Source organism: Chrysemys picta, chromosome 7 (assembly GCF_011386835.1).
Source record: "Chrysemys picta bellii isolate R12L10 chromosome 7, ASM1138683v2, whole genome shotgun sequence".
NCBI classification, from domain to species: domain Eukaryota; kingdom Metazoa; phylum Chordata; order Testudines; family Emydidae; genus Chrysemys; species Chrysemys picta.
In genome coordinates this window covers 58312489-58335612 of record NC_088797.1, presented here as the reverse complement: position 1 = coordinate 58335612, position 23124 = coordinate 58312489, and the positions used below count along the sequence as shown (strand labels likewise).

The 23124-nt window shown below is 46.9% G+C and overlaps 1 protein-coding gene across 7 annotated transcripts in view; it reads right to left on the bottom strand.

The window, feature by feature from the left end:
- PIK3AP1 (phosphoinositide-3-kinase adaptor protein 1) overlaps nt 1-23124 on the bottom strand; it is a 79238-nt gene that overhangs the window by 14690 nt on the left and 41424 nt on the right. For 6 of the 7 annotated variants that reach the window (XM_024112563.3, XM_005312075.4, XM_065551580.1 and 3 more), the window contains 7 exons: nt 22193-22337; nt 19721-19863; nt 18839-18971; nt 15818-16014; nt 12870-13059; nt 4679-4774; nt 241-423 (listed from right to left, as the gene is read on the bottom strand). In XM_024112563.3, coding sequence (XP_023968331.1) covers nt 241-423; nt 4679-4774; nt 12870-13059; nt 15818-16014; nt 18839-18971; nt 19721-19863; nt 22193-22337 — 1087 coding nt within the window. The remainder of the gene's footprint in view (nt 1-240; nt 424-4678; nt 4775-12869; nt 13060-15817; nt 16015-18838; nt 18972-19720; nt 19864-22192; nt 22338-23124) is intronic. The other variant, XM_042850196.2, reaches the window with a different exon arrangement.

Here is a 23124-nt window from a genome sequence, read left to right as displayed (position 1 = left end):
AGAAGGGTGAAATCCAGATCTGGATCCCAATAGGAGGCCTCTCTCTTATAGAATGAACCAAGAACCTAGAGGTGAATAATCTAAACTCTGGGGATTTTGGAAGCCAGACGAGGATTCTGATCAAGGTCTGGGAGGTGGGCCCATCGCTGTCCCACTTCTACAACAGGTACTCCATGCAGTATCTGCTCTGCTCTGTACTGCTGGGCACAGAAACACAGATGGTTCTGGTACAGGACTCACCTTTGGAAATGTACAGCTCCTTCTCTTGATGAAGGGAGCTGGAGTCAGGCCTCGGAACAGGAACTGGAGGTCTGTTGACCATTTCCTGAGGGAAGTCATCCTGCTCCACAGTGTAGTAAAGTTCATCCTCACCGCACTGCTGGTAGGGATCATCCTCTGAATCTGGCACATCTTTGCTACTGCCTAGAAAGCAACTAAAGTCAGTGAGACACCAAGCCACCCAAAGCTGTGCTGACATCTGCACTGTAGCTCTCATCAATCACACAGCACACTGTGCCTGATGACATTGGCCATAATTGAATGGAAATAGACACACTAATTTTTTCAGTGGTTTTTAAGTGCCTAGAACAGTTCTTTATCTGGTCACCAATGTCTGGTAGTGGGTTAAGTGCCTGAAGTAGATACCACCTTGTTTGGTGTGGGTATTTTCAACAGTGCCTGTCCTTCCTGGACCATGAAGGACTGTGGTGAAAAGCTGTAGGGCTGTAATAAATTTGGGATGTTAACAGTGTTTGTTGCTTACATTAGTCATCTGCCATCTACTGGATCCCAGGTGCTAGTGAAACTATCACAGCACTGGGTTTCAAAGGCCAGCATCTTAGCGGGGTTAGTATATTTACCAGCTGCTGAAACTGACCAAAAGTTGTGTTATCTGAGGAGCATTATTCCTTTCTCTGCTGCAGCCACTGGCCGCTGCCAGGCCGAATACTGGCCAAGAGGACTATGAGTCTCTTCTGATAGGAAGTAATTCCTGTGTTCCTGTCTGCGTATTCACTAACTGGAATGCTGACGTCTTGGCGTGGGAGCTGCACCAAACCATTTGGATCCTCTCAGTGGAAGAAACCCACTCTGGTACTCACATGTGGCCCACCCTGAGCGCCTCACTATCTTTAACCTATTTATCCTCAGCACCCCAGTGAGGTAGGGGAGTGCCATTGTCCCCAGGGGGAACTGAGGCTCAGAGAGGTTTAAATGACTCACACAAGGTCACAGCATGTAACTGAACCTGGGTTTCCTGAGGCCCAGGCCCAGGCCCTAGTCACTGGGTCACCCCTCCCCCTTCAGTGAGGCAGGTGACCCAGGGCTGACTCTGCATGGCTGGCAAGGGCAGGGGTATGTGCAGAGCAGCTGGGGGATTAGTGTTACCAGGGGCAGTTCAGTCTTGTTCTGCTTCTGAGCTGGTGATGTGGGGAAGCAGAAGAGGAGCCACCAGGAATCTGAAGAGTCAGAGGCAGCAAGGGCTGGGGACTCAGAGCATGTCGGGGAGGGTGGCGGCACAGAGCTGAGGGCTGACTTGAGTCGGAGAATGCAGAGGGGCAGGGATCAGAGCCGGAAATCAGGCAGGCAGCAGCAGAGGGACATTTGCATTTAGCCAGGGCATCCACGAGGGCAGCAAATCAGGTTTACCAGTTGGATTTTCTTCCCTGCAGCCATACAGTAAGAATCACACTTCCACACTGGCATGAAATCCACGGGCCCACTGTGGTCTGGCCAAGCCACGTTCATTTAATCCTCCTGACTTGACCTAATGGCCAGTTCCTCCGCTAGGCCCACGTGCCCTCCCGAAGGCTCAGAGCAGCACAGGCAGGTACCAGTCTGCGGCAGGCTTTCCCAAAGCAACACTCAGGCCTACTCTATGCTTATAAGGTTTTCCGGTATAGCTCTCCTGACAAAACCCACCTAGTGCAGACCCAGCTTATACCAGCAAAAAGTAGCGTTTGCCAGTATAGCTTAGCACACCTTGTTTCGCTTGCCAAACAAGTATAAATTCTACCAGCAAAAATGCCGGTATAAGCCCTGGCCTCAGACACCTGTTGCTCTCCAGAAAGCAACAGCACCCGGTTCACCCAAGCAACTCCCCTGATACTTCCTAGCTGATCAGCAGCACAGTCTCATGAAAATGATCCCTTGCCATCAACCGGAGACTAGCAACAAAGAGTGATTAAGATACTTAGTGGCTGGAATTCAAAGAGGGCTTCATAGCTGCATGGCTGTTAATTATCTGGCCTGCACAAGCAAAGAGTAAGAGGAATCCAACCTCACACAGTTTTATTTCTCCTTTCTAGGCCGCTATTTTCCACAGAGGTCTTTTTGCCTACACATCCCCAGCTTCCTGTGGTATGGAGAAATGCCCCAGCTTTCCATAATTAAGGTTTAAGATAGCCTCCCTGTACAGGCCAGAATTTGAACAAACACCTTACTAACTTCATCAAGCGATCCACCCGAAATTATGTGAAATGTTTTACCCAAGGGCAGATCTTGGATGTTCAGCATTTGGTACAAGCAGGATAAGCCATTTTAGAAGCAGTGTTGCCAAAACATGGTTTTAGCATGAGTGACACAGCATGTGGTGTTGGGAAATCAAGAACCTCTGCTTTCATTTAAATAAAAAGCCAGCTGCTAGCCCTCATATTTCTGGAGAAAAGCGTGAAAACCTGACCTGAGCGTACAGTAAAGGCCCACAAAGCAGAAAGCAAAGAAAAATCTCTCAGTCTCATGATCTTTGAACACATACAGCTGCCCACACTGGAGACAATGGGGTTCAAGAGAAGGACTGTTCTCAGTTCTGAAAGTTAATATTTGCCTCCTCCTCTCCCCAAAGAAACTTAGTCTACGAATGCCAACTTTGTCATTAGGTTGTCTGGCCCAGGAGGTGTGTATAGTCAAATCTGCTGACTTCAGTGACAAGAAAATGTTTGACTGTTACCTCTTAACCCAACAGAAACACACCTAGCAGAGGGAGCTGAATTAGATTCCTTCTTGTGCAGCCACAGGATTGTTCACTAAATTCTATGAATTGCACCTACAGACAGTGCGCTTGCACAGCATCACTAAAGGCCTAGTTTGACTTGCAGAAACTTGGGCTTTTTTGAAACGGGACTAGATTAAAAGTGCATTAACAGTTTGTTAATGTGTCCATGTGGACAGCTGGTCTGTGGCAGGCTAGTGCAGAGTACATTAACACAGGGCCGGCTCTGGCTTTCTGGCTGCCCCAAGCAAAAAAAAAAAAAACAACACAGTGGCCAGAACAGCAAAGCAAAAAAAACCTGCGGCGCGGCCAGAGCCAGGGTGCAGGGGGACTCCCTGCCCTGCAGATGTGCCCCGGCTAGCGTGGGGAGGGAGAGGGAGCGGGGGGAGAGAGAAAAGGGAGGCGGCCAGGGCTTCAGCTGGGAGGGCTCCGCACCGCTCCGGTTGGCGGGGAGGGAAGGACACGGGCTGCCCTGCCGGGCTTGCTGCAGGGCGCTCCGTCCTCCACACCGCTGCCCCTACAGGGCGGCCGGAGCGGAACAACAACAACAACAAAAAAGCAGCCGTGCAGCCCTAGGATTGGACAGAATGCCGCCTCCTACAAGCTGCCGCCCCAAGCACCAGCTTGCTCGGCTGGTGCCTGGAGCCAGCCCTGCATTCACACTCCTGCTTGCCACAAACTAAGTGTCAGCGTAGACAAACCCTTAGTTGCTGGTGATGTGAGAGAGGGATATAATCCAGACTGGCTCTCAGGGCCCAGGCAGAGTTCGCAGGGATGCTAGTTAGGAAAACCTGAGGATGTTTGATATGAAACCTGGAGCCCCATTATGCCATTTCCACAGAGTAGAACCCCTTCTGGAGCATCGTACGTGCAGAAACCATATGGGCCAAAAGCTTTCAAGACAGGTACCTCAATTAAGCACCTAGCAGAGGTCTGGTCTGAGAGGTTCTGGACACCACCCTTTCCCACTGAAGTCAATGCAGAGGCCACATCCCTATCTACACAACCAGGTAGTTGAGGATAATAACTAGCCACCTCTTAGTCAGAACTTAAACTCCTCTCCCAGGCAGATCTGCACTCGGGCACCTTTAGGGGGGCTGATGTCCTCTTAACATGGAGAGCAGAAGGCCACAGAAAGGCGAGTGTATACAGGAGAACCTCCCTGTCTGAATATTCATGTCACTTAATAACGGGGGAGGGGATAGAACCAGAACTGGATCTTACTCTGAGTTAAAACACAAATCAAGTTGGTTATATATATATATATAGAGAGAGAGAGATACCTATCTCATAGAACTAGAAGGGACCTTGAAGGTCATTGAGTCCAGTCCCCTGCCTTCACTAGCAGGACCAAGTACTGTCCCTGACAGGTTCCCCCAAAATCACTAAATGGCTCTGTCAAGGATTGAACTCACAACCCTGGGTTTAGCAGGCCAATGCTCAAACCACTGAGCTATCCCTCCCCGCTGTGACCCTGCAGATATGCAAACCACCTTCCCTGCTGTACTGAACACTTTTCAGCAGATGGGGAAAATACCCAGTGCGGCAGAGCCATTCACCTTGAGCACTGGAGATTTGCTTCTATCCTTACAGAGCAGGACAAAATCTCAAACAGAATTTATTTTAATTAACCCTAACCCCTTCTCCCCCCACCACTTCCACTCTCCATCCCCGTCCCCCAGCTCTCACCTTCTAAAAATTTGCGGATCATAGAGTCTTTTATATTCAGAGAAAGCTGGTCTTTAGCGACTGTGGCTTCGGGTTTTGACTGAAGCATCTCTACATCTGGAAGAACAATTGGGAAGAGTAATCCGTTAACTATGTCTTCAACCACACCGTGTTTTCCATTAGCTGTTCACAAACCCAATATGATTAGCGGACCTGCGATTTCTGAAACACCCAGGCCCACTGACCAGTCACTCAACTTTAGGATGGACAATTTGGACAATTCCAAGCACAAGTATTTGCCTCAAGAGATGATTGTGGGGCTAAGTCCCAGTAAGACTAGTGGAGTTCCATGCCTAGTCTGAAAGGAGAATGTACTGCATTGTATCCAGTCTAAAACCATGTCTACACTACGGGGACTCTAGCACCATAGCTACATTGTGTAGATGCAGACTGTGGCAATGAAAGGGGTTTTTCCATCACTATAGGAACACCACCTCCCCGAGCGACAGTAGCTAGCACAACGGAAGTTAGGTCGGCGTAGCTATGGCACTCCGGGGTGTGGATTTTTCACACCTCTAAGCACCGTAGCTATGACAACCTCCATTTTAAGTACGGATGCAGCCTAATACCCAGCACTGGAACAGTAGAGACACTACAATTACGTCTAAATTCTAACCCTGTCTTTATTTGCCCATAACTTCCCAACACTTTCACCTTTCAGACTGAAATTTCCAGGTGTTGTTCCTGCCTGGAGGAGACTAATGTATAGAAAGGTTCAGCTGTTTAACATGAAGGCAGATATGCTATTCCCACCAAACAAGTTTTGTGTGATGTTCTGCAGCTGAAATGGCTGGAGAGGAAATTAAGACTATAAGCTGTTTAGGATAGATAGAGACTGTCTTTACTACAAATCTTTACAGCAGTTAGTACAATGGACCCCCAATGTGGTTGGAGCCTCTAGCTGCTAGCAAACCTGCAGGGGATGGGGGCAGTGCCAGGGGGTAAGGAAAGGCCTCAGGAAAAGCCAGTAAGGTCTAAAAGGGAACAGACCTTGACTGCTGACTAGAGGGTCCCTGAGCCGGAACCTGGAGTAAAGGGTGGATCCAGGTTCTCCTGCCAGCCACTGAGGAAGTGGCACTCTGCGGCAGTGAATGGGAAGACTGCCCAGGATTGCTGAAGGAAGGGGAAAACATGTAGAGTGACCTGGCTGGAGAGCCAAGTCACAAAGATGCAGCAGCAGCAGCTCATGGAGCAAGAGTGGGGCTTCTGACCCAGAGAGAGAGAGGTGGAGAAATGGTGTGCAACCATGGGAAGGGTGTTGACCTTGCATGCTATATCCCTGAGTGACCAGGAGGAGGCGCCATCCTAGCAGGGAGTGGAGCACCTTGCCACAGACTCCTATTTAGGGAAGCATGTGAGCACATTCTTCCGGGCTTTGCTGATCAGGGATGAACTTTAAGAATGTTAAGCAAGTGCTTTAACTATTACAGGCCCCATCTGTGGAAATGCATGTTTTGGTCAAGGTTGGTTTTACTGTGGCCAAGTTATAAGCCACTGAAAGTCGCTCTTGCTCAGTACGTTTTGCACAGGGTTTCTGCCAAGTTCCTCAAGTGTGCAGCTAAGGAAGGCCATTGCTGTACAGACAGAGGTGAACAACAGATTGAGTGGTGGAGAGTTCAGTGAAGGTGCTAACAGGGCGTTGAGGATTAGCTACTGTTTGGAAGACACTTTGGGCTGCTCAGCTGGAGTTGGCTATACATGTCCAATATTTCAGCATTAGAGCGCATGTCTTTGTACAGAAACTTGTCATTTTTATCCAAGTAATCAATAATTTTAACAGACTGGTATTTACAACTTATACAATCAGGCATGAACCAAGCCATTGATGTATGGATTTCGGAGTGGAGTAGACAGCATTGGGAATGCAAAATTCCTTTCCTTCTCTGCATAGAAAACAAAGAGACAGTCTCCTGTTCCCCTTTTTTTTCAATGCTCTGCAGAATTATTAGACCAGCACAGTAACAGGAAGTTGGGGAGTTTTCTATTGCGTAGCCAAATCTTTTCACCATGCGTCAACTACCGGAGATAACTACTGCATAAGAAGGCTACTGCTTTTCTGGGTAAAATCGATCTATCTAGCCAATAAGTTGTCAATCTATTTCAGACAGAGAAAATCTTATACCAAGGGATCACTGTTACACTTGGTTAGTGAGTGACCCATGGTAGAAACCAGATCTTCTTTATGGGGCATTAGCCAGAATTAGTTAACAACTCACTAATCCCACCAACTGCCTGTAGGGTATGTGTTCCGTTTATGGGCTGTTCTTTTTTTCCTTTCCCAGTAGAAGGCCAAGCTGATTTTGCCAAGGATGAGTGAAAACTATAACAGGGATCCCAAACTTTGCCCAGCTGAGAGCCACGCTGGAAACTTGCCAGGAGTCAAAGGACAATACCCAAGTGGTATGAAATACAGCAGCTTATATATTAGACACTGCTGTACTGCAGACTCCAAATGGACAAAAATAAGAGGCTGAAACACCAGAGGTAGGTTATCCTCATGCATTGTCCCATATACCTGACTCTGTAGGAGGATGAGCTACAAGTATAAATAAAATATCAAGTATGTGACATTACTCAGTGAAGTAGACGAAGGGATTAGTGGCACATCACAGGGAATTGCAGACACTGACTGGGGGAAGAGAGATTAGCTTCCCGGATGTAGGCAGGCTCTTGGGCTTGCCTGACAGGCAATTACCACATCATTGTCTCCTGGCACACAGATCTGCCTTGTATACAGATGACACCTAATAATGTCCTATCCATGTCACCAGATCGAGCTGAAGCCTTGGACATCCTCCAGATGGATTATCTATTCCCCTTACCTCATCAGAAATGAGACTCTGGGGCAGGGATTAGGGGGAGAAGAGTCACCCACAAAGTCTGGGCCTCACAGCCAGGTGCCCAGCAATAGTTTGCAAGTGCCCCCAGGTTTGCTTGAGCTAATCAGGGGACCTAGGGTGAAGGATCTTGTGGTGTGAAGCCAGCAGGGAGAGGAGAAGCCATGCTGGAATCTGAGGTGTCATGCTACGTAGGATTTAAGATAAAAGACAGCCTTCCGATTTCCCTTCCCATTCTGTGCAGCGACTGGAGATTTCATGTGGGTTAACAGCTTCTCACTCAGCCAGTAGAGCCTTGGACCTTCTGGACGTTCAGTCACTGCCCCTTGGTCTTAGAGACACCAACTATACACATGGGCTGCCTCAGTGCATGGCTGCACCTGCCTTTTATGTTAGCACGTAAAGAAACCCCTGCTCCCTTCTCCATTAGGTCTTCAGACACACTTGTGGTCAGCTATTACCGAGCACACACAAAGCCAGCTGTGTTCAGAGGTCAGCTCTCTGTTACTTAACACAAAGACTTCAGTGTTTTGCCATAATCCCACCCCAGAATTTTAAAGCAATTACTATTTGTGCATTTTGTACATTTTGGAGGAGGGATAGCTCAGTGGTTTGAGCATTGGCCTGCTAAACCCAGGGTTGTGAGTTCAATCCTTGAGGGTGCCATTTAGGGACTAGGTGACCTCCTGAGGTCCCTTACAACCCTAAGAAAAAAAAATTCCCTTTGTTCACCTGAGGAAGACAAGAAGGCTGCAGTTCTGTGCACTACCTACAATCCGTAGACACAGGTTAGAAAAACCTTGTCTATGCGGGGGGGGGAGGGGGATGGAAATAACACAGCTCACTATGACGGGAAAAGACAATGTGAGCAGCTAACAAAATCCACTCTTAAAAAGGATTCAGGGGTTCTGAAACCTCATTCTGCACTTCATGGCACAATCATTTAAAAGCTGCTGTTCCAGCAGTGTCCCTTCCAGAGGGGGCTTGCAAGATTAACTATTTAACTTTCTAAAGCATGAAGCTCTGGCTGCATTAGTTCCTGCACCTGGATGCTCTATGGTTAAGGTAACAGGGCTGGGAATCAGGCAGACAATCTGGTGCCCCAGACCTTTGTCCAAGGTCACATGCACACAGCAACAGAGGGAAAGTGACATGGTTATTTACCCATCTAAAATGGAGTTAATGCTCCTCAGGTGGCTGGAAGCAGGGGTGCCAGAACAAGAAGGACCAGGGGGCCATGGTCCCTCCACTTTTTACTGGACGTAAGGGCAAGCCACAGGAGGATGGTGCGGGAAGGAGTGAGTGGTGGGTGGAGCCTCGGGGGAAGAGGCGGTGCAGGGGCAGGTTCTTGGGGGAAGGGGAGGGGCAGGGGTGGGATCTCAGGAGGGATGGGTGACATGGAGGTGGGGCCACAGTTCGGGCGCCTGTGGTCCCCCCACTTTCAGGGTGCTTTGGCTGCTCCTGGCCGGAAGATTGCAGTTTGTTAAATGCACTGAAGTCAGTGGATGCCAGGCCCTAGAGAGGGGCAGAGTGTTATTTGAGTAATTGCTAGAGGGGGAAAAGGGGGCTTTAGGGCTGCAGACAGTAGCGTTAAAACAATTTGTACAGTGGGGGTGCTGAAAACCATTGAACCAAACCGTTAACTCTGTTTATGATGGAAACCACGTCAAGCCAGGAGGTGCTCCCACACCCCCAGCACTCCTAGTTCCAGCACCCTTGGCTGCAAACAAAAATAAGTGTCATAATTAGCAAGTCAAAATGTGGGTCACAGAACTATCTAGCCGAGGAAGTAAATGCCTTCCCCTGGCTGGGAACAGAGTGAACAGACTCAAGAAACACATAGCCTTGGAGGAGGGCAGAAGTTCCCCATAGCTTCCTCCTACAAGTATATCATTGCTCTCCTTATTGGTTCAGAGACTGGAATAAAACGTATCAAATCTCCACCTTCACGCTCCAGTCGGTCGTCACTGAGCTGCATGTGCTAAGGCCTTAATACATGGAGCCTTCTGCAGTGTAAGAAACAGACCCGAACAGTGGTAAACTACAGACATGGGGACTTTGGCCAGTTCCTTGACATTGTCTGGTACTTCTGCATGATAGGATGTGTTCTGCTCCACGCTTTAAGGAAACTGTTCCATTGTTCCCTCCAGCAGGCTTCACTACACGCACTCGCTAATCAGGTGCATCAGACCCTACCCTCTGGCATCTTCTTAGGAAAAGCACCTTCGATTCCAGGCACGAAGTTTGCCCTGTACTTAGATCAAAAAGAACCCACTGGTTAAAGATTAGTCAACCCCCAAGAGTTAGGAGGTGGAAGTCGGGAGAACAGCTCTGGCACACAGACTCATTCAAAAGGCCACATTTCCTAGATCCAGGGTTTGGAACTGAGCAGGAGAGGTTGGTGGAGGAAAAGAGTTCACAGTGATTAAGACAAAATGGTCCCTTTGTTCACAATGCAGAAGTGAGGTGAAAAGGATAACTCCCCCTTCATACCTCTTGGCTGCATCTACCTGCAACCCAACAAACCTGCTGCAATTTCCTTATATTTGAAAGTTTAAAATACTTGTAAGGTCAAATGTAAGGTTTAATCAGAGGGACAATTGTACTGAAGGGGGAATTCCTACAATTAATGGGATGAAATTAACCAAAGGACAATTTAGGCTCAATATCAAAAATATTCTTAACAGCAAGAGCTATTTGGCTGTGTGCTAGTTTGTGAAGGGAAGTAGGTTATGAGCATTTAGAACAACACTGGGGAAGTGGCTGTAGGGAATAACCCTGCACTGGACAGGGCCAGGGACACAGAGTTCTGTATAGGAACAGTTCTTTCCCAGCTCTATGGTTGTGTGGCCCATCTTAAAACTGAATTTCATGGGACACTATCAGCTTAGACATCACACTAGTGTCTGAATCTGTCCTAATCCTAGCACAAGTAACACCTCTTTCTGGAACTGAATGGTTAGAGAAATTGTCAGACCCACAAAGTAAAAATTCTCTGTGTTCCTTGCACAGAATCCATTTCCCTAGGCCAACAGAGAGAGAAAAAAGCATTGAAAAGACTAAGGGGATCAAGACTAGAGACTGGCTGGGGGACTCAGTACCAGTGTGTAAACCTGAAGCTATTTTTAACGCTTTGAAACTGATTACATTTCAAATAGCTTCTCATTAACCCAGGTAACCACTTGGTGCTTTCAGGCTTTCTCGGGTCAGTTCTCGAAGTGTGTGGCAAGAACTGTGGTCCAATCCTGCCAGGTGGGCATGTTACTGATATGGTTGTGGCTTAGTATGTTCCTTGTTCAGAGAAGCCATTGGAAATACTAGAAATCAGTTCCAACCTGGAGGAAATGTGTCAACAAACATCATGTTTCACTTTTCTATGTAGTTTTTCATTTCCACAGAGCTTTAACTAGGTGCCAAATCTTGAAGTCTATAATCATTAAGTCAGTCCTAACTCAGGCAATACTCCCACCACTTTCAGTAAGGGCTTGTCTTGATATCAGTATAGCTTATTTCAGACACCAGTCAAACACCTGTATGCTAAAATAACTGCATCAACACTAAGTTACACCACCAGTTGAGCTATATCCGTCTCTACACCAATACAGTTACATAGGGGCAAAAACTATCTAGGCCTAAGAATTTTCCCAGGTAAAGACTCCGTAAGGCCTTCAAAGATTTATTCTTTATACCACCACCAGCCCCTGGGGTAGAAAGCGATAGCCATGCGGAGTACAGAAAACACAGCACAGCCCTGGACACAAGAGCAAACACACTGTTACAGAAAGAGCTAGAGGCTCTTTGTCCATGCAGACAGACCAAACCTCAGATTTAAAGAACAGCTCTGTTCTGCAGAGTTTTTAAGATGTCACCCTCTTGTTCAGATCTGCTCCTTGTGTGTATTCAGAGCCAAGATGCCCATTTGTGACAGAACTTTTTGTTCTTTACTTCCGCCAACCCTGCAGAGCCAATACAGCAGCATAAACTGGATTCAGTTCCTTTTTGTGCACCAAGAGAATCACTTCGTTCTAGTCTTTTAGACCTCTGCAAAGCCACCAAAGTCACTGGCCTTGTGCACATGTCGCGAGAGCACATTGGGGCCTACAGAATCTTTGCTACTGGTAAGGTTCAGGAAGTGCAGCCTGACTCAGACCCCAAGTTTGCAGGACTGGCAATCAGCCCACTTTTACTCATCAGCTGAGCACATTTGATCTGAAGTCGGAGAACACAGTATGGAATCTCATGAGGCCATTTTGGGAGCATAGCTGCATTCTACATTCCAATTCAAAAGTCTCAGAGAGTAAGTTATAGGAAACCCTACATCAAAAGAATGAGTAAGTCCTACTGCGTTTCTGGAGAGTCTCGGCATTTCAACCCACTAAACTCAACTAGTTTTTCCTCCAATTTTTTTGGCCTGACCACTTTACCTTAAACAGAGATCTACCCACTCTCCATAGAACTATCCAAACCAACATCTAGAAACCAATTCTACACAGACTACTTCTGAAACAGCACACATTAGCCACAGCTCCCCAGCCCTCACGCAAGTACTAGGGACAATAGGATCTTTGTGGCTGAGGCATTCAATTGCTCCTGCTGCTTATTCTTCACCTGAAATCCTAACAACCTGGTTTTGTAGCAACATAACCATCTCCACAGCAACCAAATGAGACGTCACAAAGACGGGATTATGAATTCAGGTGAAGGATAAACAGCAGTGGCAAATGAACCCCTAAGCAACACAGATCTTGTTTTATAGTGTCCTTCATATTCATATGGGGAGGAGAGAGCAATCCAAGATATATTGTCTATACGCAGAAGTGTTTCAGTAGGAGACGTTTTCCCTGAAGCAGTGAATTTTTTAAGTGCCAATACCCTCCCCTCCCCTGACAGCTGATTTTCTCACAAGCAGTTAAACAGTAGCAACCCACACTTTTTAACTTGTCCCGCCTCCTCTCAAGTCACTACATTGGCTTCTCAGCTTCTACATCAGATTGAAGTTCCTTGTCCTTCCTTTTAGAGATCAGTCCTACTCCTACTAAAAAAGGAGGTGCCTTTTTTAACATACTCCTTTCATGCAGAGCAAGATCTGCAGTCTAATGATGAAAGCGTTACTTCTTTTTATGCCTGTTATCTCAAAGCTGACAGTAGCCCAACCATCTTTTAGTGTTGCTAAAGACAGAGATGAAATGTTACAATCAAAACACATTATAAATGCAGTCAGGGAACTGCTATGTGTAAACACTTGGCTTAACATAATAAGAGATTTAGTTTGACAAGGCCTGCAACACTCCACACAACTTAAAGTCTATACATACACAGATCGTCTGTGGCATCAGGGGCAAAGTTGGCCATGGATTCATAGAGCTCATCATCACAGCCAGGATTCAGGGAGCATTTCATCAGCAGGTCGGTGGAGAGGTGAGCCATGGACTCATAAACAGAGTCATCTTCCTCGCCCTGCATCAGCTCCTCCTTAATGTGACTCTTCAGCATATCAGCAGTTTCCTGGAGGAAGGAGTGTAAGCAAAAGACTCAGTAAAGAGAGAATCTGGGAAATAAAGCTGCTCTTGCTGTGTGAAGTGGAGTGCATTAGCATGTTCAGATTTACTGAGTGCATGTGAAAAATGTTTTTAAAAGTTGCATCCATCCAGGGTCCAGAGTCAGCAGATTTAATTGCTGCCCATGCTATAAGCAAGCAGAGGACTTAAGTCTCCAGGGACATCCATCTGGTATATTTCACCAACACATCCATCCTCTGAGCCCACAACTGCATCTGCAGGTCTCCCCTTCTGGGAAATCAGTGCCAATATCAGGATAAGTCTGCCACCCACTTGTTATGGAAAGAGCCTTCCAGTGTAAACCCATCGAAGGCTGAATGTACCTTAGTCCCCATTATAGCTGCACAGATCCAGGGTCTATGCTACAATGGATAGCCAGGTCTCTGAGAGGCCACCCAAGCTGTCTCTAGCAGCACTAGTGTAACCCACACACCTCCGGGGGGGGGTCTTCTGTCCCACCTAGTGGCACCGAGACCACTTAAAGAGAGAGAGTTAAATGAGTCTGCTCGACAGTCTTAGCTAACAGGCAGTTGGCTTTTAGCTCATGCGGTAGAGGCTCATGCACTAGGCTCCATAGGTCCCAGGTTCGATCCCGCCTGCTGACGACCGGGGTCTGTCGGTGTTACACTAGCACCAACATGAGGTCCTCCCTGGCCACCTGCTGTTGAGCTGGCTCCTGTGTGGAGCTGAAGAGGGTAGCTCAGTGGAGGAGCAAGTTCAGGTGCAGAAATCCAGCATAAGGAGGGGGACAGGAGAGAGAACCCAATCCCCCCAGATGCAGAACAGCCATTGAGACAGGAGGCAACATGGGAAAGTAGGAGACCTGGCTTGACCCCAAAACCAGCAGCTGCCGCCACTACTGTATGGAATGGAGATTGCAGATTCCCCTGCCTAGCCCTGCAATGTATTAGTAATATGGGGAGATGCTGTGTTTGCCTTTGCCAGCTATTCCAGGTACAGGAGAACACCCCTGGCCAGCGAGTACAACTTTTAAACAGTTGCTGCTCCTCTGCTAACTCCGCCTCATGCCTCACACACTTGGAAGTGCCAGGACACATGCCAAACTCATTCTAAGGTGGAGATGGCTCAACAGAAGCTGCCGTTGGAGCCTTTAGCTGGAGATGTGGGTGGAAGAAACAGTTCCTCACACCCCAAGCATTGCAAGAAAGGGCCAGCCCCTGCTTCACTCTGGATTTAGTTTCCTCTTTTTTTGACAGCTGTACTAGAACATGAAGCAACGTGTTCTGGGAGTGCACAGCCCGCCTCCTCCGAGAGACCAACAGGAAACCTCACAGCTGATCATCGCTCGTGTAATACCAGCAACTTTCGTTTCTCAGGGCAATGGAATTCTTTGTGCAGCTGCTGCACTAGAGAGCAGCACTAACTTTACAAGGCCTGTGCTGGTGAGGCAGAACGCTTCCCCAGCTGCTCTCCCGCAAACCCAGCACCGACTATGCTCCAGGCCCAGCCACTAGCTCTCTGCCATACAGCTGGAAGGAGCCTTCTCACCTCGTCTCCTCTAGCTATTGCTACAGTGCCTTTTTAGTTGTTAGCATCTCCGGCTCTCGCCCCCACCAGTGGCTGCACTAACGCAGACCACTGACTTGTGCTTACAGTAAACGCGACATGGCGGATAGCGCATTGGGGCTGCTATTTCAAGCCTGACTAGCTCTCTCACCACAACAGGCGTGGGAGAAACAGCTAGCATAGGCCAGGCCAGGCCTGTGACGCTCATGGTGTATTGACCAAAGAATAGGGCTGGAGGCAGCTGGATTTTCTCAGCCTCCTGCACTTCTTCCGGAAGTACACAGGTTTTAATGAAAGAGAGGAGATTCACAGCCTTGTAACCCCACTGACTTTGGGGCAAGGCCACACAACCTGGCTAGTAGCTTCCCATCAGGAGCCTGCACAGTCCATTTTAGTCTGTCACTTGCCTTTGCACAGAAAACCATCACAAGACCTAAGTAGCACCCAAATCTTCAAAACAGGGCTTCCCCCCTACCGGGCAGGGCGAACATCCCCCTCCATTGTCTCATTAAGTCTCTCCACTTTTGAACATGTAACCCCCAAGCTAACAAGTGCAAGGCCTTCTGCACAGAGATCTAAACCCAAGGCGTCACCCTTGTGCTTGCAAAGTGCTTGTCACTTTCAGAGCACTTCCCCTCAGCTTCTTTTCCTGCTGCTTTGAAGTGACAATGTGCAAAGACTTTGAAGTGTAGGCAATCAGAGAGAGTTCTGGGGCCCCAGCATCCCAGCACACTCTGAGTCGGTGCCGCGGCACTTCGCTGGACAGAAAAGGATGGAAGGGCTGCAGCTTTGGCAGCATTAGGGTTTATCTCAGGGGCTTTACACCAAGGGTCGGATGCCATGGACGCATCCGTAGCAGCATGCTGGTCCCGAGGGTGGTGAGTGAAGGGGACCAGAAGTGCATACTCTGTTTCTATCTCTTCTGCTCCTCTCTGAGAGCCCTCTACCCATCTTCCCCAGTCTCCCATGCCGCACCCAGGTGCCAGCCCCACCTTACAGCAAGAGGAGTCATGGTATGCCAATTTCCTCTCCACCCTCCTCCACTGCTTGCCATCCCAGTGCGCAGCACCGTCCTCAGTGACAGGTTACCAGCCTGATGGAGAGCAATCTGGGGCAGCTTTCACTGTGCAAAGTGCAAGCCCTACAGCCCCCTCTGGCAGCACCTTGCTCCCTCTTACCACGTATTCATCAATGAACTGCCGCAGGTCCTTAAAGCCATGGTTTTCGGCAATGTTGTTTGGGTAGTACCCATACTTGTTGGCTACGCTGTAGGCTTGCAGGGCTCCTGGGCAAGTAAGCAGCAGGGCTGTGAGGTTCTTCAGACCATATTTTGCAGCAAAGTGAAGTAGCGTCGGCAGCTCTTCGTCCCTCTGATCTGAGAGAACAAAGGCTTTTAGAAATCAAGCTCCTCTCTGGCATCAACACACCCAGTGGGTGATGAATGCAGCGGCTGGTAAAGGGGGAGGCACACAAAAGCAGCACATTAAATAGCCCTGGAAGAGCTCCACCATGTCAGAATGGAGCGGAGCTCGGCTTGTAGGGCTGAGCCAGCCAGAGCTATCTAGGACATTTGGATGCCCAGTTCCCATTGGTTTTCCTGGGAGTTTAGCATCCAAATCCCTTAAGGCATTTCAAAGCTGCAACTTAGCCATGAAAACCTCAGCTTCAAAGACACTTAGATCTTCTCATGAAAAATGCTGCAGGAGGGCACACCTGCCTGGCACACTGGGGCACCGCTGGCACTGCATTTGGCCCCATCTCTAGATCAGCTGGAAGGGCAGGGAGAAGAGAGTGAAAATGGGAAAAGCTGTTCTCTGGTGAATGCATCAGCAACATGAGGTAGGGGAGCACATCAGGTGTTGGGGGCGGGGTAGTGAACCCTCAAGAAACTAGATGGCAGAGTTAGCAACGAACAAGGCACATTCTCACTAAACAGTGGCAGACACATGACATCATGGTGAAGAAGCACGTGGCTAATTTCAACCTGAGCAAAGTTTGTAAACGCGCCTCCCAGAGTGCCCGTGCATTTGCTGGTTCCATGCCAAGGAGCATGCTTTGCTCATGAATACTGGTGAAGCAGATGTGCACAGCCCATGTCAGGCACTGCCCAGGACAGAGGCTGAGGAAGGCTCCATCTGATCTGGCATGGGGGAAAAGGGAGCTGCCTGGTTTACAGGGGCTCTTTCTGAATATTCAAGGAGCAGCATTGTTCAGCCAACCCCGGCTGTGTGTCAGCAAAGTGAGGATCAGGAGAGTAAACACAAAGGCAGGCAATACAGAAGAGGATAGGGGAAAATACTGCCAAAAAAGGGGTCCTGGGGTACTGGCCAAGATCCCCAAAAGCCATGTGCTAATCCTGGGGAATTCGGCAGCACTCTGACCACAACAACAAGGTACCATACCTGGAAAGGCTGCTCTGACTCAGGCATTTACAATCAAATCACCCACTATCAAACTGGGCCTGTTTTCAGAGACATTGCTGTGTCTCATTGCTGAGGCTGTAAGCGCTGCCCAGGCAGGTCCTAAGGCACATGGTCAAGGTGGTCTTCACTGCACTCATTACTTTTACAAAAACCGTTGGCCAAGACTTTCAGGAGTGACAAGTGATTTCGGGCCCTGGGCCTCCCAATTTACTCTAATTGTGAGCTCAAGGGGAACAAGGAAGTGAAAGTGCATAAGCTGTCACAATCACCTAGAATAACCAATGTTGATGGGAAAAGGTACAAAAAGGAGACAGAAGAATGAATTAGTCCAAACATAAAGGCCTCTTGATACAATTCAAGGACTGTGTTAAGAACATGCCTGGTAAACAAGAGGGAATGAGGACCAAAAATGAATAAACCAAAATGGGTATGTTGGATATTAGGCCTAACTGAGGGAGAAAATAATGAGGGGATGGGCTATTGCACCCGACACTCCCTTTTGGGGTCATTAAGAGACTTTGGGGAGAAAAATTGGCTACTGGAGCAAGTTTCACCATCATGGCTGCCACCTCCAACATACTGGGATCTGTTTTGTCCTAAGCTTGAGGGATGCATGACCAGACTGGGCCAGAGAGAGGGATCCAGATGCCATCACCCCCTACCAGCTCCATCTGAATGCCAACCACCCACCAGGGATGCAAGACTGTCTCTCGCCCCCCACCCCACTGGTGTGGTCTTTTCCTTCCTTGCCTTACCTCTTCTCTTTCCCATCTCCTTTTTCCTTTTGTCTAAGAACAGTCCAGCTTAGTCAGCCAAGACTGTATATTTTCCAACACTGCTGTAAGCCTGTCACCAGAAAGGCAGCTAAAGGCTACGCCCTAGACAGCCCAGTGCTGGAACAAGTTTGCCAGTCTCGCTGTGGCTGATCAGACCGTGTGCTTTGCTTGTGTTTTTCCAAGAGCGGGGCTGCAAGTGAGAGTCAACATCAGAGAGAAGCTGCATTTGCTCTCTTTGCTGCTCTTTCCTCTCCCCTGGTGTCTGTGTTTATCTCGACTTGTCTTCTAAGAAATGGGATCAGACTTTAACAAGCCCAGTAACAATGACAGCTCCAGTCCAGCTTAACTCATTTCTTTTCTTTCACCCCCAAAAGAACAGTTATTACCAAATACCAACTAAAAGACTGCGGGGGGGAAGGGGGGGAAAGGGGTGTCCTTCTAAAAACTCTCTCCAGCTAAAAGGAAAGGGAACAAGGGATGTTGTTAAAATGAAAGCCGTGTCTAATACCCTACGTTTCAAATACTATTAACTGTTTTTCATTCTTTTCTGTATCTTTCAATAAAGAGTTTAATGCGGGGTTGTTGGTTTTTTGCATTGCTGAGGTCTCTAGATACCAAACCCCAAACCTTGTTTAATGTTGGACAGTGACTGGGTTATGTTAATGCCTTTGTCTCTTTGGGCCCCTTTATTCCATCTAAATTAATACAACAGCACCCAGTTTAGCACCTTGAAAGGGAGCTCATTTTCAGAGAGCAGGGGCTCAATTTTCTTTTAAAGATGGCTCATGTTGGGTGCCCAACATCACTAGGCACTTTTGAAAATCTTGGCCATAGATTATTGTCCATACTGCCCCAGGCCTGCCAAGGTAATGGTTCTTTCCTCCATTCTTTATGTGTTAAAACCCTGTAGTTCCATTTTACATGGTGCTGCAGGCGACTCATTTTACAGCCATTGATTACAGGCAGAGAGTTGTAACAAGGACGTTTTTTAAACACTTACTTGTTGTCATATCTTCTTCCTCCAGCTGGTTGATTCCAAACAGGTGCAAGCCACTTGCAGGAATGTTGTTCTTCAATGACTCAGTCAACAGTTTGTCCAGAGCTTCTATGTTATATGGTACTATTTTAAAGGCCTGAACACAAGTGAAAGGTAATTTAATCTTGTGGGCATTTTCAGGCCAGACATTCAATTCAGTTTGGATGTATAAAGTAGGTTAAAAACAAAAAACTAAGTCAAGAGAAGAGAATGCTAAACACTCAAAGACCAGAAGGGCCGAAGTTAAGGTCGTACGTGCAATTTTAACTGCTTCCTGATGCATATTCATGATACTGTATTTAGCTACATGATCAGTTGCTACTATTCTCAGTGACTGAGTATGCAGGTTCTAAAGCACAGTGAGTGAGCCTGGAATGCAAAGATTACTGTAAGTCGTTTCTTGAAACAGGAGCGAAAAATGAAGGAGTTACTTCACTTTTTGCGATACGCTCAACTAGCCTGGTCAGTTTCGCATGTTGCACAAGGCGTTTATGTTTAGTTTTCCAAATGATTTGTTATTTCCTGAAGACTTATTCCAGTTTCTGTAAAACCCAGTTTCTCAAGTTAACAAACTCTAAACTGGGGGGTTAAATTACTGCATTTTCCTTGGGCTGCCAATAGATCTAGGAGTTACCATAGCTCCTCAAAAAGGAGAGAGCACACTCTGATTTCTGCAGATGGGAAACATTAGGCCTAATTAATATTGACTGCGATAAGACAATTAGATTACATTTCTATCCTTCCAGCAAGCTCTTTCCTTCTGAGCGCTTTGGAAATCTTTTTTGCTCACCTCCTGCCCCAGAAAGGGCTGATTTCAAAAGTTGCCTTTTTTTCCATTGTCATTACCTGGCACATGAACTCCACTGGATTAGCTGCATTGGCCAACAAGTTGCCGATCTCTTCCATGTCAGTGTAATAGCTGATGTTCGCTTCCCCCACCATCAAGTCACCTGAATATAGCCGCAGAGATGCTGCTCCAGATGTTAAGTCTTTCAAAGGAAAGGAAAACAATCCTCAGTAAGAACAGGCAATGAGCGTGAGCACCCAAAAGAAGCACTGACATTAGGAGGGGTTTCACTCCACTCCATCAGCATAAGCTTTTCAATTTGTGGGTGAATCTGGCATGTGTCAGTAGGGTTGCCAATTTTGGTTGGATGTATTCCTGGAGATTTCATCACGTGACATAATCTTTAATTAAAGATTCATCTTTAATTCCTATCTACCTCATGGAGCTGGAAGGGACCCTGAAAGGTCATTGAGTCCAGCCCCCTGCCTTCACTAGCAGGACCAAGTACTGATTTTGCCCCAGATCCCTAAGTGGCCCCCCTCAAGGATTGAACTTACAACCCTGGCTTTAGCAGGCCAATGCTCAAACCACTAAACTATCCCTCCCCCCTGACTTTTTTTTGGGGGGGGGAATTAAGATTTTTATTTTTCAACCAAAACCATTCATGACTTTGACATGAATTCACAAAATGTTTTGGTCAACATGAATTTGCATTTTGTGGTGAAAAAACTTTCAGATGAAAAATTTTGCCCAATTCTAATTATGACCTTTTCTCAAATGAAGCAATAGAGCCACTTGATTCAAGAAATCAAAATGAATGTGGATTAACTAACACTATATGGAAGCTACCACAAATTTATAAGATGCCTCGGAAACCCCACTGCTAAACTTTGGGCCAAAAATCTAAGTTTAGGTTTGTAATTTTCAGTTTGGTTGTTTTACAAACCCAGAACGAATAAACGGGTTTGCATGAATTAAAGAGCAAGCTACACTAATCAGTTTGTTAGAGACTTGTGTAACGAATTACACCTCTACCTCGATATAACGCTGTCCTCGGGAGCCAAAAAATCTTACCGCATTATAGGTGAAACCGCGTTATATTGAACTTGCTTTGATCTACCGGAATGCGCAGCCCTGACCCCCTCCCCTCCCGGAGCACTGCTTTACCGCATTATATCCGAATTCGTGTTGTATCGGGTAGCGTTATATCGAGGTAGAGGTGTATGTACCACAAATATATATTACATAATGATTATATATATTACTGGTAGGCAATAGAAAGATCTGTTTGCTTTTTGTATGTGTTTCGGGGGATGCAGCAGTTCAGATTGTGCTGATAAGAAAAGTGGTTTGCGTATCTTATCAGTAAAATTATTGGCCTATGCAGACAGCAAGGTGAAGAGGAGGGAGCTGGTAGCTTTGGAGTAAATCCGGTGCACACCCTCTCTCTCCCAGCAAGACAAGCTAATGTGTAAAAACCCAAAACCACAAAATCATACCAGTAAGAAGAATAAACAACTACTGTAAGACAAGAACAACTGGATGGAGTCAGTGGGGTTGAAAGCAGAGAATAGATGTGTTGGAAACCAGACAGAGAAAAGTAAGTTTTAGCAGGATAAGCACAAATGTATTATTTGAAGTTAGTTATTGTGATTTACATATGAAAAATTAGTGGTTTAGACTAGATAAGGACACAGATTAGGTAACTTGGTAAACTGAGTCTGCACAAAGTTAAGGAACAGGGAATAAAAGATAGAGACTAACCATAAAAAAGTGGAGAAGACACAGAGGAAGAAGAGTTGAACATAGCAGAGACCAGAGATTTTAAAAATCACTCTGGCCCCAAGGAAGGTAACATGATCATTTATTTTCTTGCCTTATCTGTTTTTGTGTGTATATGTAATTCTTAGGTGACAATAGCATTGTCTTAAAACGTACATAATCAAGGCTAAAATAAACTGTTTAAGCCTAAATTAAAGTGGATCTCATTTTTCATCCAGCAAGTTTCACTTTCGATATCCAGTGTCCCATGGGTTTGGCAAGCACTGTTGCATTTGTGTTTTTTACCCTTTTGAGGGATATTTAAATTCCCAACATAAAGAGTGCTAACAAAAACTGCTTAAATGTCAAACTTTCCTAGTAGTTATATTTTGTGCCTATACTATCCAGCGGTGTCCTTTGAAGCCATTCCGTACAAAGAATGCCATTTCTGGCATCAATCTTTTTCTGATGCCCTGGTGGCGGTGATAATATTTTGCACTTCTATAGGTTCATTCAGCTTCCATGTGCTTTACAAGCGATAACTGTTCTTCAAAACTCCCAATGAGGAGGGAAAGCGTTACAATCCTGACCTTACTGATTGGGGACACAAACGCACAGGGGACAAGGGACTCTACCAATCCCACACTAAGACACAGAGCTGGGAGGAAGTAGAAGTTTGTGATTTCCCTGCCTCTAGCTTTTTGTGTTCCAACCTCTAGATTGTTCCCATCTGCAACAGTTTAATTCCCAGCGGGAGAAGTTCTACCTACCAGGAGCCTGTACAGAGACAGTGTATTCATTTTCCATCTTGGCTGGCACACGCACAGATTGGGCATTCTCTGGAAAGAATTCAGCTTCTGTTTTCACTTGACAATCCAGTTTACATTTCATGATAATATAAAGTGTTGTCTGCACCTAGGAGTAAAGGCATCACAACATGTAGGTTCACAATATCCTGGAGCCGTTCTTCATTACAACCCCCGCGCTGCTCTCCCCCCTGCTGAATTCAGCTCAGAGCAGTGGGGACACCTTTTCAGGGCTTCTAAACTCCACTTGGAAAAACTAATCCACTACAAGTGATTGCTTAGAAACTTCTTCCATGTCAGATTTCAGCATCACACACAGGGCTCTGTATCTAGGTTCTGTGGGTGGCTGAATAAAGCTGAAGACAGTGGACTGGGGCAGGCTGTAAAACTGCTAGAAGTCCTGGTGCTTGCATCTGTGTTTAGGTGACAGGTTTTAATGCCTTGGGGCGAAATTATATGGTGAAAATATGAAATCGGTGCTTGTGGCACCCACTAGCCAGGATATGAAATATCATGAGCACACTAGATCGGTTTCATTAGTATCATAAATGGCTCCCTTAGGCTCAAGAGCATGTGAAGGACAAGCCCTAAAACAAATATTGGAGCCTGTCTACATCTTGATCTATAATCCACAACTTCTAAGGCTTTGTCTACACTATCACTTTAGTCAGTAAAACTTCTGTTGGTCAGAGGTGTGAAAAACCACACACCCCTGACTGACAAAAGTTTCATCGACAAAAGCATGGGTGAGGACAGTGCTATGTCAGCAGGAGACGCTCTCCTGCTGACATAGCCACCGCCACCGCTCGTTGGGGGTGGTTTAATTATGCTGGCAGGAGAGCTCTCTCCCGCCGGCACAGAGTGGCTGCACGGACGACCTTACAGCAGCAGCACAG